This window comes from Phyllobates terribilis, unplaced genomic scaffold (genome assembly GCF_046119375.1).
Source record: "Phyllobates terribilis strain yellow unplaced genomic scaffold, ASM4611937v1 Scaffold_60__1_contigs__length_8166268, whole genome shotgun sequence".
Classification (NCBI taxonomy): domain Eukaryota; kingdom Metazoa; phylum Chordata; class Amphibia; order Anura; family Dendrobatidae; genus Phyllobates; species Phyllobates terribilis.
Window position 1 is genome coordinate 1,887,990 of NW_027362820.1, and position 13,394 is coordinate 1,901,383.

Below are 13,394 nucleotides of genomic sequence, written 5' to 3' on the forward strand. Positions count from 1 at the left end.
TAATTTTTGCTCCGTGGCGCCCCCGCTCAACGTCGGTGTCCCTAATATCCCTGGTAAATATCTATCTTTATATTTAAAAAAACACAATCGTGAATAAAAGATAGAGAAAAGTGAACGTACAGATTAAGAAGCCGACAATTCATCATAGATATGCATTTAAGGAGACCCAAGTCTGTATATTGCGACAATAATAATAGCCCTGGGAATTTTTAGAAGGTAAGATTTGTCTCAAGATAGCTGGTTTATTACATTCATACATAAACCAGCATATACTAAATAACCAAAGCTAATAAAGCTGGTTCTGTTATATATGAGACTAATCCCCAGAAGTAATGCCCACAGACCGGTATCACATGTGCATCCTGCTCTATGTCGTTCTAAGTTGTCAGAGCCAGAATGTGATAGAGACTGTAACACATACAAGCAAAACAAATGACCAATTCTAAATGCATTAAAACAATCTCAATATCATTTAGTAAGGAATAGCATTTATCATTGGTAATGCATTATGTCACATCTCATAGATATCAAAGAAATAACACATATCATTGGTGATTCCTAATATCCTATCTCAGAAAATACAGGGACTTAGCACTTATCATAGATAGTCCCTCATATCATGTCCCAAATGCAAAAACAGTCTGATATCACAGCATATTCGAATAAAAGTTATATCTTAGGGGTCTAATCTCCTGTTGGTTGTCTAGTTTTGTAATTGGGCCCCGCTTATACATTCCTTGTTCAGGTGTTTAACCTGCATCACCTGCCTGTCTACAAGCCGTGCTCATCTGCTGTGCCTGTCGGCTTCGGCCATCAGTCCCATGGGAGTCGCCTGCTCACACACAAGGTCGGTCCCAGAGTTGCACCTGGTTCACCTTACCGGTCCCTCCTTGGTTCACGGAGTCGACTACGCCGCCGTCTGGCCAGGGTTGGTCCAGGTAGGCACTTAGTTACGCCCCTCTGGTCCCTCTTTGTGTCACAGCACAGAGGTTCCACCACCCAGATCCGTAACAGTTTGCACAGGCCATGGAATCCGGTGTCTCCCAGGCTCCTTCGTTCTCAGACCTGTACCAAGAGGTCTCTCACCAGAGATCCCAACAGGATACTATCTTGTCCTATCTGCGGACAGTCAACTCTCACTTGGACGCGCTGTTCACCCCGACTGTGTCGGCCTCTAACCAAGCGGCACCCGCTCCGACGGCACCTCAACCTAGTGCCGCTGTGGCATCTGGCTTAGGACCCCGGCTTTCTGCTCCTCCACGTTTCGGTGGTGACCCTGCCCTATGTCGGGGCTTCATTAATCAGTGCACTCTGCACTTTGAACTCCTGGCACACCAGTTCACCTCCGACTGGGCCAGGGTGGCATTCATCATGTCTCATCTCACCGGAGAGGCGTTGGCGTGGCTTAACCCTCTGTAGGAGAGAGGGGATCCTCTGGTGTCCGACCTCCAGGCCTTCCTCGCGGCTTTCTGGAAGGTGTTCGATGAGCCTGGACGAAAATCTTCGACTGCCTCCTCTCTTCTCCGACTCCGCCAAGGGAGTCTCTCTGTGGGACAGTATGCCGCGCGTTTCCGCACCCTCGCATCTGAACTTGCCTGGAACAATGAGGCTCTGGTGTCCACCTTTTGGGAGGGCCTTTCTGGACGGATCAAGGATGATCTAGCCGGTCGTGACATACCTCCCTCTCTGGACGACCTGGTGTCATTAGCTACACGGATCGACATCCGTTTTCAGGAGCGTTCTAAGGACAAGACCCGTGAGAGGAGGCCCCTGCGCCTCGCACTGGCCTTCCAAAGGCCAGTCTCGCAACCAGCATCCCCTCCGGTGTCTTCTCCAGAGTCTATGCAAATAGACCAAGTTAACATGGTCAAGTCTCAGCAGGAGATCCGCCGTGCCGAGGGGAGTTGCTTCTACTGTGGCAGTATAGAGCATCTAATCTGCACCTGTCCGGTGAGACCGGGAAACTCCAGTGTCTAGGACCGCTTGGAGAGGTCGTCCTAGACCAAAGTTCTTCCTCTCCACCTTTGACTCTGTCCGTTTCAGTTACTAGTGATGAGACCCGCTTCTTCGAGACTGCCTATCTGGATTCCGGAGCCGCTGGGAGCCTTATTCAACAGGCCGTTGTGGAGCGATATCAGATTTCTACCATACGTCTGGCTGATCCTTTAGCGGTTTCCTCTGTGGATGGAAAGCTTTTCTCTGAGACCATCTTGTTTGTCACTGAGCCTGTAACTCTTCAGGTGGGAATGCTACATTCGGAGAGGGTCTCCTTTTACATGCTGTCCGGTCTCGCTCTTATCCCCTCTTGCTTGGCCTGCCTTGGTTACAGAGACATGAGCCCGTCCTGAATTGGAGCTCGGGTGAGGTGCTCCATTGGGGTCAGGAATGTCATAAGTCCTGTCTGGTTCCGATTCGTCCTGTTTGACCTCCGTCTACTCAAGCTAACCTACCTGGTCTGCCGGCACCCTACTGGTCATATGCAGACATCTTTGATAAAAAGGAGGCAGAGACACTACCACCTCATAGGCCGTATGATTGCCCCATCGACCTAATACCTGGTGCTTCACCTCCTGGCGGGCGAATCTACCCCTTGTCGCTGGCCGAGACCCGTGCTATGTCTGAATACATAGAAGAGAATATTGCTAGGGGATTTATCCAGAAATCCACCTCTCCGGCTGGAGCAGGATTCTTCTTCGTCAAAAAGAAAGATGGCTCTCTTCGTCCATGTATGGACTATAGGGGACTAAACCAGATTACCATCAAAAATAAGTACCCCATGCCTCTCATCTCGGAGCTGTTTGACAGTCTAAAAGGTGCGAAGATCTTCACTTAGCTCGATCTTCGTGGGGCGTACAATCTGGTCCAGATTCGCCAGGTAGACGAGTGGAAGACGGCATTCAACACTCGGGATGGTCAGTACGAGTACCGCGTGATGCCCTTCGGTCTCTGTAATGCTCCAGCAGTCTTCCAGGAGTTAGTGAATGACATCATCCGAGATCTCCTGTATTCCCGCGTGGTGGTGTGCCTGAACGATATCTTGGTGTTCTCCCCTGATCTCCCTCTCACCGGAGGGATGTTCGTCAGGTACTGCTGAGGCTCCAGAAGAATCGTCTGTATGCTAAGTAGGAGAAATGCCTCTTTGAGCAGACCTCCCTACCATTTTTGGGGTATATCATCTCTGAGACCGGACTGCGGATGGATCCCGAGAAGGTGTCAGCTGTCTTAAAGTGGCCCCGACCTGAGGGGTTTAAGGATATTCAGTGGTTTCTGGGATTCGCTAACTATTACCGCCTCTTCATTCCTTATTTCTCCTCCCGGACTGCTCCCATCTCTGCTCTCACCCGTAAAGGAGCAATTCCCAGGGAATGGACTTCCGAGGCAGAAAGTGCCTTTGTTTCTCTTAATCAAGCCTTCTCCTCCGCTCCTGTGCTACATCGTCCAGATTGCAATAAACAGTTCTTCCTGGAGGTTGACGCCACTTCCTCCGGGACCGGAGCAGTGCTCACCCAGAAATCCTCGTCCGGGCGAATGGTAACCTGCGGCTTCTTCTCCAAACTCTTTTCTTTGTCCGAGCTTAATTACTCCATAGGAAATCGAGAACTGATGGCCATCAAATTAGCGCTGGAGGAGTGGTGCTACTTGCACTCGGTGGTCATCTACACGGACCATAAAAACCTCGCTTACTTGCAGACCGCCCAAAGATTAAATCCGGGCCGGGTCAGATGGTCTTTGCTCGTTTCAGCTTCACTCTCCATTTCCACCCGGCAGACAAGAATATTAAAGCTGAAGCTCTATTCCGCTCTTTTCTGTCTACCGATCAAGAGGAGGAGCCTCTACACATCATTGACCCCTCCAGTATAATGACCGTTGCTCCGTTTGACCTGTCTCATCTACCTCCTGGTAAGACCTTTGTAGCGGCTCAGGATCGGAAGAGGGTCTTACTCTGGGGGCATTCGGCCAAACTGGCTGGTCATGCCGGCCAGAGGAAGACGCTTCTGCTCATTGCCAGATATTATTGGTGGCCCACCCTGCACAAGGATGTTTCAGATTTTGTCGTGGCCTGTTCCTCCTGTGCCTGTAACAAGATACCTAGGCACCTCCCAGCTGGTCGTCTTCTTCCTCTACCCGTGCCTTCTGCTCCTTGGCAACACATTGCTATGGACTTCATCACTGATCTTCCGGTATCTGTCGTTTCTACCGTCATATGGGTGGTCGCTGACCGCTTCTCCAAGATGGCTCACTTCATTCCTTTGCCTGGTCTTCCGTCCGCATCGGTGCTGGCTAAGGACTTCATCCGTCACATCTTTCGTCTCCAAGGCTTACCCCTCCACATTGTCTCAGACAGAGGAGTTCAGTTCACTTCTCGCTTCTGGAGAGCCACGTGCAAGCTGCTGGATGTCTCTTTGGACTTTTCTTCAGCCTATCATCCTCAGTCCAATGGAACGTATTAATCAGATCCTTACCAGTTTTCTTCGGCACTTTGTCAACGCTCATCATAGCGATTGGGTAGAACTTCTGCCTTGGGCCGAGTTTTCTTATAACAACCATGTGAGCGAGTCCGCTGCTAAGTCTCCGTTTTTTGTGTTTACGGTTGACACCCCCGAATTCCGTTTCCCATCTCTTCTTCAGTGGACAATCCTGCCGCGGAATCTCTCGTCAGTGAATTTGAGACACTTGATCCGCGCTTCTTCAGTCCTCCGAACGGATGAAGAAGCATGCTGATAAGAGACGTCTGGATCCACCTCTATTTCATCCGGGAGACAAGATCTGGCTTTCCTCCAAATATGTCCGTCTCAAGATACCATCATACAAGTTGGGCCCGGGTTTTATCGGTCCTTTCTAGATTCTGAACCAAATAAATCCAGTGGCGTACAAGCTGAAACTCCCTGCCTCCTTACGGATTCCCAATTCCTTTCATGTGTCTCTCCTCAAGCCTATTGTCCTTAATCCTTTCTCTGACGATCCAGGTACCACTCCAGCTCCAGTCTCCGCTGAGGACGTCTTTGAGGTAGAGAATATTTTGGCCATCAAGAGGGTAAGAGGAAAGAATTTCTTTCTTGTGGATTGGAAGGGGTTTGGTCCTGAGGAGAGGTCTTGGGAGCCCAGGGAGAACATTCATGCTCCTTGTCTTCTAGAAAAATTTCTTGCGAGCCTAAAGAAGATGTGGCATAGAGGAGGGGGTACTGTAGCGTCTCTGCCTCCTGCTGGGCAGAGACGCCGATCCCCTCACCACCGCGGTCCCGGTCCGGCGTCTTCCGGCTCCCCTGCTGCATCTGCATGGGGTGTGTGCACCACACGCAGTTCTCCACGCACTGTTCTTTGGGCGCACGTGCGTGAGCTCTTTCCCTCTTAAAGGGGCCACGCGATCAGTCCTAAAAAGAGTCCCCGGCCAATGGCCGGAGGACTGTTCCTATATTAGGCACCTCCTCCAAAATTGTGGTGCCTGTGCAAGGTTATTGCTTGTGTGCTAACACTCTCCTCAGCCCTCAGGTTCCAGTGCCCGCCTGCCTATCAGCCGTGCCCGCCAGCCTGTCTATCAGCCGTGCCCGCCTGCTTGTCTACCCGCATCACCTGCCTGTCTACCAGCCGTGCTCATCTGCTGTGCCTGTCGGCTTCGGCCATCAGTCCCGTGGGAGTCGCCTGCTCTCACACAAGGTCGGTCCCAGAGTGGCACCTGGTTCACCTTCCCGGTCCCTCCTTGGTTCACGGAGTCGACTAAGCCGCCATGTGGCCAGGGTCGGCACTTAGTTACGCCCCTCTGGACCCTCCTTGTATCACAGCACAGAGGTTTCACCACCCGGATCCGTAACAGTCACAGACAGATGGAGAATTCACATCTATGATCAGCTCTAATCCTGCCATCTCCACCATTCTCATTACACAAGTATAAAACATATAACACTGGTGGATAAAACAAGACTGAGCACAAGACCATCACAGGCGTCTACACATCATAGGGGAGATCTCATGACACATTCTCTCCATCTACCTGATGATCCTGAGGAACATCGGGATCTTCAGGTTTACAGTCCTGTGGAAGAAGAGGACGAGGACATCTCTCTGGTGTTGTCCTCTCACTAGATAGATCTGAAGGAAACACATACAGGGACTGAATTCATTCTTTACATACAGATAATTATAGGCCATGTGTATTTAGTTCTGTCTTATTACCTGTTGATGTCAGGGGCTGGGGAACCTCCATCTTGATGTCCCTGTACAGATATTGGTGTCCTTCTAAATACTCCCACTCCTCCATGGAGAAATAGACAGCGACATCCTGACATCTTATAGAAGCCTGACACATACAATGACACCGTTACTCCCCCGATCCCTTCACAGCGTTACTGTATAAAGTCCCAGCATTCCCAGCAGTGTCACCTCTCCAGTCAGCAGCTCAATCATCTTGTAGGTGAGTTCTAGGATCTTCTGGTCATTGATGTCCTCATGTATCAGGGGGTGAGGTGGAGGCCTTGTGATTGGGCTCAGGGGTCTTCCCCATTCCTCAGACACATGAACCTGACAGCACTCACTAGAGGTCTTCTTCACTACTGTGTAATCCTGGTTATGGAGAGACACATTAATAAATCTCCCTCCAGACATTTCCAGAGTCCTCACCTCTCCAGTTCTGTCCATCTGTTATTCCCATAGACAAGAATGATGTAATGTGACGTCATCAGAATCTCTCACCTCTCCAGTAAGACGGAAAAGGATCTCTAGGGTCAGATGCAATATCCTCTCCGCCATCTTGTCCCTGTCCATATCCATGCTTAATGGATGAAGCAGAAAAATTTTCTTATTTAGAGGATTCGATTTTGTAGAGACCTTAAATAGGAAGATGATGAGCCGATGTAAATTCATAAAAATCTTGTGTAATAATACAATCACTGGAGATAATAAGGGAAACATATGAGATTTACTATTTTATACTATTTAGTTTTCTTCTTTACATCTAGTAATAAAACCTTTATATTTTAGGCCACAGACAACAAGCAGTTTCTTCCTTGGAGTCTGTAGCTGAATACCTTTCTCATAGACTCATCTTCCTTATTGCTAATTCTCGTCTTATTTACCGACACTGGAATCAGCATTAGCAATACTGCAGGAGATATTCATAACAAGTGACATGAGAAATAACTACTTCATCATGAGGACGACATCTTCATCTTCTACTACGGCTCTAGAAACATATTGGGCCAGAGTCCTGTCACCCACTACATCACCATCAGCCGTCTATATGAATGTTTCCCGTCTTCCCCGGGCTCTACCATGTTAGATCTCAGGTCTGATTCACACACAGAAATTTGAGACATTTATAAAAGCTTGTTTGTAAGAACACCAAGACAGGAGGTATTTGATGCCAAATTCTCCATATACAATGTATTTTTTCTCTCTGGATATGATAGGATTTTTTAGCATTTCCATATATTACATGAAAAACACCCCAAAAAAATACAGTTGGGGATGGAGGTACTGGGGGAACATTATACAGAGTGTGGGTGGATGGCGGTACTAGGGGAACAGTATACTGTGTGTAGGGGCCAAGAAAGGGGCACTGTACTATGGGAGCAATACATGATTCCTTCACAAAAACACCCCAAATATAACATTTTTTAAGCTAAAGTGTCTAAACAGACTTTCTTTCAGATCCATAAAGGGGCACTTTTCCGTGTTTGTCATGTCAGAACTGTTGGAGGATTATTAGAGGTGATAGTTTTCCCACCAATTAGAAGGGACACCTGTGGAAATTGGTGTTTTTTTTACCAGCTACAGTTCTGATGTGATTTACTCGGTAAAGTGCCCTTGTGGTAAAGTGGACAAACGTCACGATCAATGAAATCAGCCTGAAGGAACATCGTCCTCTATTCAGCTCTATGAATCTAGGATGAAATCCACTGCAGCCACTGCAAGAAAAAGAATGAGGAAGAGCAGACGTTTGGGGAGACCACCGTGGCCAGACATTTCTCGGAGATGGTGATAAAAGTTCTGATCTCACATGGTCGGTGTTAGAAGAAACGACCGCAGCGGATTCACAATCACAACAGCTGTAAACTTCTACTGAGACGAGTTCTAGATTTACTCCCTGGAATCACTTTCTCCCAAAGGGTTAAATGACGTCTGTAACGTCAACGTCTTTCTATGAAGCTTCTTCTCTGAACTTTATTCCTCAGTTGTCTGTCGGGAAGTTTTTTCTAAAAAAATATTTTTGTGTGTTTTTTTTTCTTTTAGTTTACTGGGTTAGTAATAGACGCTTCTCCAATACTAACTCTTGGGACTGATACCAGCTGAGAATACACAACTGATGTAAACCCAAAAAATATTACCCCGGTTGCCAACATACCAGTGCAATTGGGAAGAAGACGGCAAAGTGCCAAAATTTTTCGCATCTAATGTGATTTGCAAATTCTGGGGCTGCTGCGGACTGGTATTTTTTGGCTGGAAGGGGCCAATATCCATGAACCTTGCCAGCAGGATAATATCAGCCCCCAGCTGTCTGCTTTACCTTAGCCGGTAATCAAAAATAGGGGGGGGGGGGGGGGGGACTCCACATCATTTTTTTTAATTCATTATTTATTTAATAGGTTTAAAAAAGGTGAAATACACCCTTTAGTGCCACATGGAAGGCACTAAAGGGTGCAACTTTGTAATATTTAGGGGGAGGGAGCGGACATTAATCTAAGCATTCACTCCTATTAACAACTCTCCTTGAACAACCGTACTTTCTGAGGACAGTGGGCCGGGCATCGCATCACTTCTGTAAGACCCAATAACTAGTGATCAGTGAATGGTCTTTGGATAAGGGGTTAACCAAGTACGCTCGAGCATAACTGAGTATCTTTGGAGTGCTCGTATATCATGTTCGAGTCCCTGTGCCTGCATGATGTGCGGCTGTTAGACAGCCTCAACACATGCAGGGATTGCCTGTTTGTTAGGGAATCCTCACGTGTTGAAGCTGTTTAACAGCCGCAAATCATGCAGACACAGGGACTCGAACATGATATACGAGCACTCCGATGATACTCAGTTATGCTCGAGCGTGCTCGGTTAACCCCTTATCGGAGCACGTTCCCTCATCACTACCGATAACAAGATGCGGCCGGCCAATCACAGTAATGCTAGTAGAAAACATGGCTACAGCACTACAGTGTATGGCAGGCAATGCCCGAATGTACAGGGTGGGCCATTTATATGGATACACCTAAATTAAATGGGAATGTTTGGTGATATCAACTTCCTGTTTGTGGCACATTAGTATATGGGAGGGAGAAAACTTTTCCAGATGGGTGGTGACCATGGTGGCCATTTTGAAGTCGGCCATTTTGGATCCAACTTTATTTTTTTCAATGGGAAGAGGGTCATGTGACACATCAGACTTATTGAGAATTTCATAAGAAAAACAATGGTGAGCTTGCTTTTAACGTAACTTTATTCTTTCATGAGTTATTTACAAGTTTATGACCACTTATAAAATGTGTTCAAAGTGCTGCCCATTGTGTTGGATTGTCAGTCAACCCTCTTCTCCCACTCTTGACACACTGATAGCAACACCGCAGATGAAATGCTAGCACAGGCTTCCAGGATCCGTTGTTTCAGATGCTGCACATCTCGTATCTTGATGGTATGGTGTGGTATATGGGGTACAAAGATAATGGGGCCATTCTTCATCAATGGAAACCTCAATGCCACTGGATATCTGAAATTGCTACATGATGATGTGTTGCCCTCTTTATGCACTGAAGATGACACGTTCCGTGAGTTTTTCCAACAAGATGGTGCACCACCACATTATGGGTGTCAGGTCCGAGCATTCCTACATGAACAGTTTCCTGGAAAGTGGATTGGCTGTCATGGGCCAGTTGAATGGCCACTAAGGTCTCCCAATCTGACCCCCTTAGACTTTTATCTTTGGGGTCATCTGAAGGCAATTGTCTATGCTGTGAAGATACAAGATGTGCAGCTTCTGAAACAGCGGATACTGGAAGCCTGTGCTAGCATTTCTTCTGCGGTGTTGCTATCAGTGTGTCAAGAGTGGGAGAAGAGGGTTGCATTGACAATCCAACACAATGGGCAGCACTTTGAGCACATTTTATAAGTGGTCATAAACTTGTAAATAACTCATGAAAGAATAAAGTTACGTTAAAACCAAGCACACCATTGTTTTTCTTATGAAATTCTCAATAAGTCTGATGTGTCACATGACCCTCTTCCCATTGAAAAAAATAAAGTTGGATCCAAAATGGCCGACTTCAAAATGGCCCCCATGGTCACCACCCATCTGGAAAAGTTTCCCCCTCCCATATACTAATGTGCCACAAACAGGAAGTTGATATCACCAACCATTCCCATTTAATTTAGGTGTATCCCTATAAATGGCCCAACCTGTATATTGGCTGCATAGCAGACACAAGACATACGAGAGGCGGTCTAGAACTCCCCCGATACTCGATCCAGTAATGGAGAGATATCACTACTATCTACATTACTGTGCTGGAGCTAGGAGAGGAATAATGGCGTTGTGTGAGGACTTCTCTGGGCTTCTGTCCTTCATCCTGCAGTCGTCTGAATGGATCTAATGTGGACGGGAACCAACTAAGCCGCATTCTGTCCACAGCTGTTACCTCACTGTTCACACCACACAGAGACCCCAAAAGAGTCTCCGTGCTGAAGGGGTTAATGCCACCTGCGCCCAGTAATGGGGGATCTCCACAACATACCTCCACCTGCAGAGCCGCCACCACATATATGGCTGCTCTGTGCGCACAGGAGCTGTGATGAGGTCACAGGAGGGGAGGAGTCAGGGGTCACATGATCAGGGGCCTCAGTGGATGCAGGACTCTGCTGTGCTGGTTGTCATGGTGCTGGATGAGCTGAAGTTTATGTGTGGGGTCAGGAGGGGTTTACAGTGTGGATGTAGCAGAGCCGCGTGTGTACGAGGTGTACGGAGCGGAGCCGCGTGTACGAGGTGTACGGAGCGGAGCCGCGTGTGTACGAGGTGTACGGAGCGGAGCCGCGTGTGTACGAGGTGTACGGAGCGGAGCCGCGTGTGTACGAGGTGTACGGAGCAGAGCCGTGTGTGTACGAGGTGTACGGAGCAGAGCCGCGTGTGTATGAGGTGTACGGAGCAGAGCCGCGTGTACGAGGTGTACGGAGCAGAGCCGCGTGTACGAGGTGTACGGAGCAGAGCCGCGTGTGTACGAGGTGTACGGAGCAGAGCCGCGTGTGTACGAGGTGTACGGAGCAGAGCCGCGCGTGTACGAGGTGTACGGAGCGGAGCCGCGTGTGTACGAGGTGTACGGAGCGGAGCCGCGTGTGTACGAGGTGTACAGAGCGGAGCCACGCGTGTACGAGGTGTACGGAGCAGAGCCGCGTGTGTACGAGGTGTACGGAGCAGAGCCGCGTGTGTACGAGGTGTATGGAGCAGAGCCGCACGTGTACGAGGTGTATGGAGCAGAGCCGCACGTGTACCAGGTGTACGGAGCGGAGCCACGCGTGTACGAGGTGTACGGAGCGGAGCCGCGCGTGTACGAGGCGTACGGAGCGGAGCCGCGCGTGTACGAGGTGTACGGAGCAGAGCCGCGTGTGTACGAGGTGTACGGAGCAGAGCCGCGTGTGTACGAGGCGTAGGGAGCAGAGCCGCACGTGTACCAGGTGTACGGAGCGGAGCCACGCGTATACGAGGTGTACGGAGCGGAGCCGCGTGTGTACGAGGTGTACGGAGCGGAGCCACGCGTGTACGAGGTGTACGGAGCAGAGCCGCGTGTGTACGAGGTGTACGGAGCAGAGCCGCGTGTGTACGAGGCGTAGGGAGCAGAGCCGCACGTGTACCAGGTGTACGGAGCGGAGCCACGCGTGTACGAGGTGTACGGAGCGGAGCCGCGTGTGTACGAGGTGTGCGGAGCGGAGCCGCGTGTGTACAAGGTGTACGGAGCGGAGCCGCGTGTGTACGAGGTGTACGGAGCGGAGCCACGTGTGTACGAGGTGTACGGAGCAGAGCCACGTGTGTACGAGGTGTACGAAGCGGAGCCGCGTGTGTACGAGCTGTACGAGGTGTACGGAGCGGAGCCGCGCGTGTACGAGGTGTACGGAGCAGAGCCGCGTGTGTAAGAGGTGTACGGAGCGGAGCCGCGTGTGTACGGAGCGGAGCCGCGTGTGTACGGAGCGGAGAAGCGTGTGTACGAGGTTTACAGAGCGGAGCAACGTGTGTACGAGGTGTACGGAGCGGAGCCGCGTGTGTAAGAGGTGTACGGAGCGGAGCCGCGTGTGTACGAGGTGTACGGAGCGGAGCCGCACGTGTACGAGGCGTACGGAGCGGAGCAGCGCGCTTACGAGACGTACGGAGCGGAGCCGCGTGTGTACGAGGCGTACGGAGCGGAGCAGCGTGTGTACGAGGTGTACGGAGTGGAGCCGTGTGTACGAGGTGTGCGGAGCCGCGTGTACGAGGTGTACGGAGCAGAGTCGCGTGTGTACGAGGTGTACGGAGCGGAGCTGCATGTGTATGAGGTGTACGGAGCGGAGCCGCGTGTGTACGAGGTGTACGGAGCGGAGCCGCGTGTGTACGAGGTGTACGGAGCAGAGCTGCGTGTGCACGAGGTGTACGGAGCAGAGCCACACGTGTACAAGGTGTACGGAGCAGAGCCGCGTGTGTACGAGGCGTACGGAGCAGAGCCACACGTGTACCAGGTGTACGGAGCGGAGCCACGCGTGTACGAGGTGTACGGAGCGGAGCCACGTGTGTACGAGGTGTACAGAGCGGAGCCACGCGTGTACGAGGTGTACGGAGCAGAGCCGCGTGTGTACGAGGTGTACGGAGCAGAGCCGCGTGTGTACGAGGCGTAGGGAGCAGAGCCGCACGTGTACCAGGTGTACGGAGCGGAGCCACGCGTGTACGAGGTGTACGGAGCGGAGCCGCGTGTGTACGAGGTGTACGGAGCGGAGCCGCGCGTGTACGAGGTGTACGGAGCAGAGCCGCGTGTGTACGAGGTGTACGGAGCGGAGCCGCGTGTGTAAGAGGTGTACGGAGCGGAGCCGCGTGTGTACGAGGTGTATGGAGCGGAGCCGCACGTGTACGAGGCGTACGGAGCGGAGCAGCGCGCTTACGAGACGTACGGAGCGGAGCCGCGTGTGTACGAGGCGTACGGAGCGGAGCCGCGTGTGTACGAGGTGTACGGAGCGGAGCCGTGTGTACGAGGTGTGCGGAGCCGTGTGTACGAGGTGTACGGAGCAGAGTCGCGTGTGTAAGAGGTGTACGGAGCGGAGCCGCATGTGTACGAGGTGTACGGAGCAGAGCCGCGTGTGCACGAGGTGTACGGAGCAGAGCCACACGTGTACAAGGTGTACGGAGCAGAGCCGCGTGTGTACGAGGTGTACGGAGCAGAGCCGCGTGTGTACGAGGCATA

At 50.8% G+C, this 13,394-nt stretch overlaps 1 protein-coding gene across 2 annotated transcripts in view; it reads right to left on the reverse strand.

The window, feature by feature from the left end:
- The window catches only part of LOC141192324 (uncharacterized), a 43,998-nt gene extending 33,233 nt beyond the window's left edge, over nucleotides 1-10,765 (reverse strand). Inside the window, exons 1-5 of one of the 2 annotated variants that reach the window (XM_073661815.1) lie at nucleotides 10,713-10,765; nucleotides 6,688-6,822; nucleotides 6,379-6,558; nucleotides 6,172-6,295; nucleotides 5,990-6,087 (exon numbers count right to left, since the gene is read on the reverse strand). In XM_073661815.1, the coding sequence (XP_073517916.1) occupies nucleotides 5,990-6,087; nucleotides 6,172-6,295; nucleotides 6,379-6,558; nucleotides 6,688-6,765 (480 nt within the window). In that variant the 5' untranslated portion in view covers nucleotides 6,766-6,822; nucleotides 10,713-10,765. Of the gene's footprint in view, nucleotides 1-5,989; nucleotides 6,088-6,171; nucleotides 6,296-6,378; nucleotides 6,559-6,687; nucleotides 6,889-10,712 lie in introns of those variants that run through there. The other variant, XM_073661814.1, reaches the window with a different exon arrangement.
- Between the last annotated feature and the right edge of the window lie 2,629 nt (nucleotides 10,766-13,394).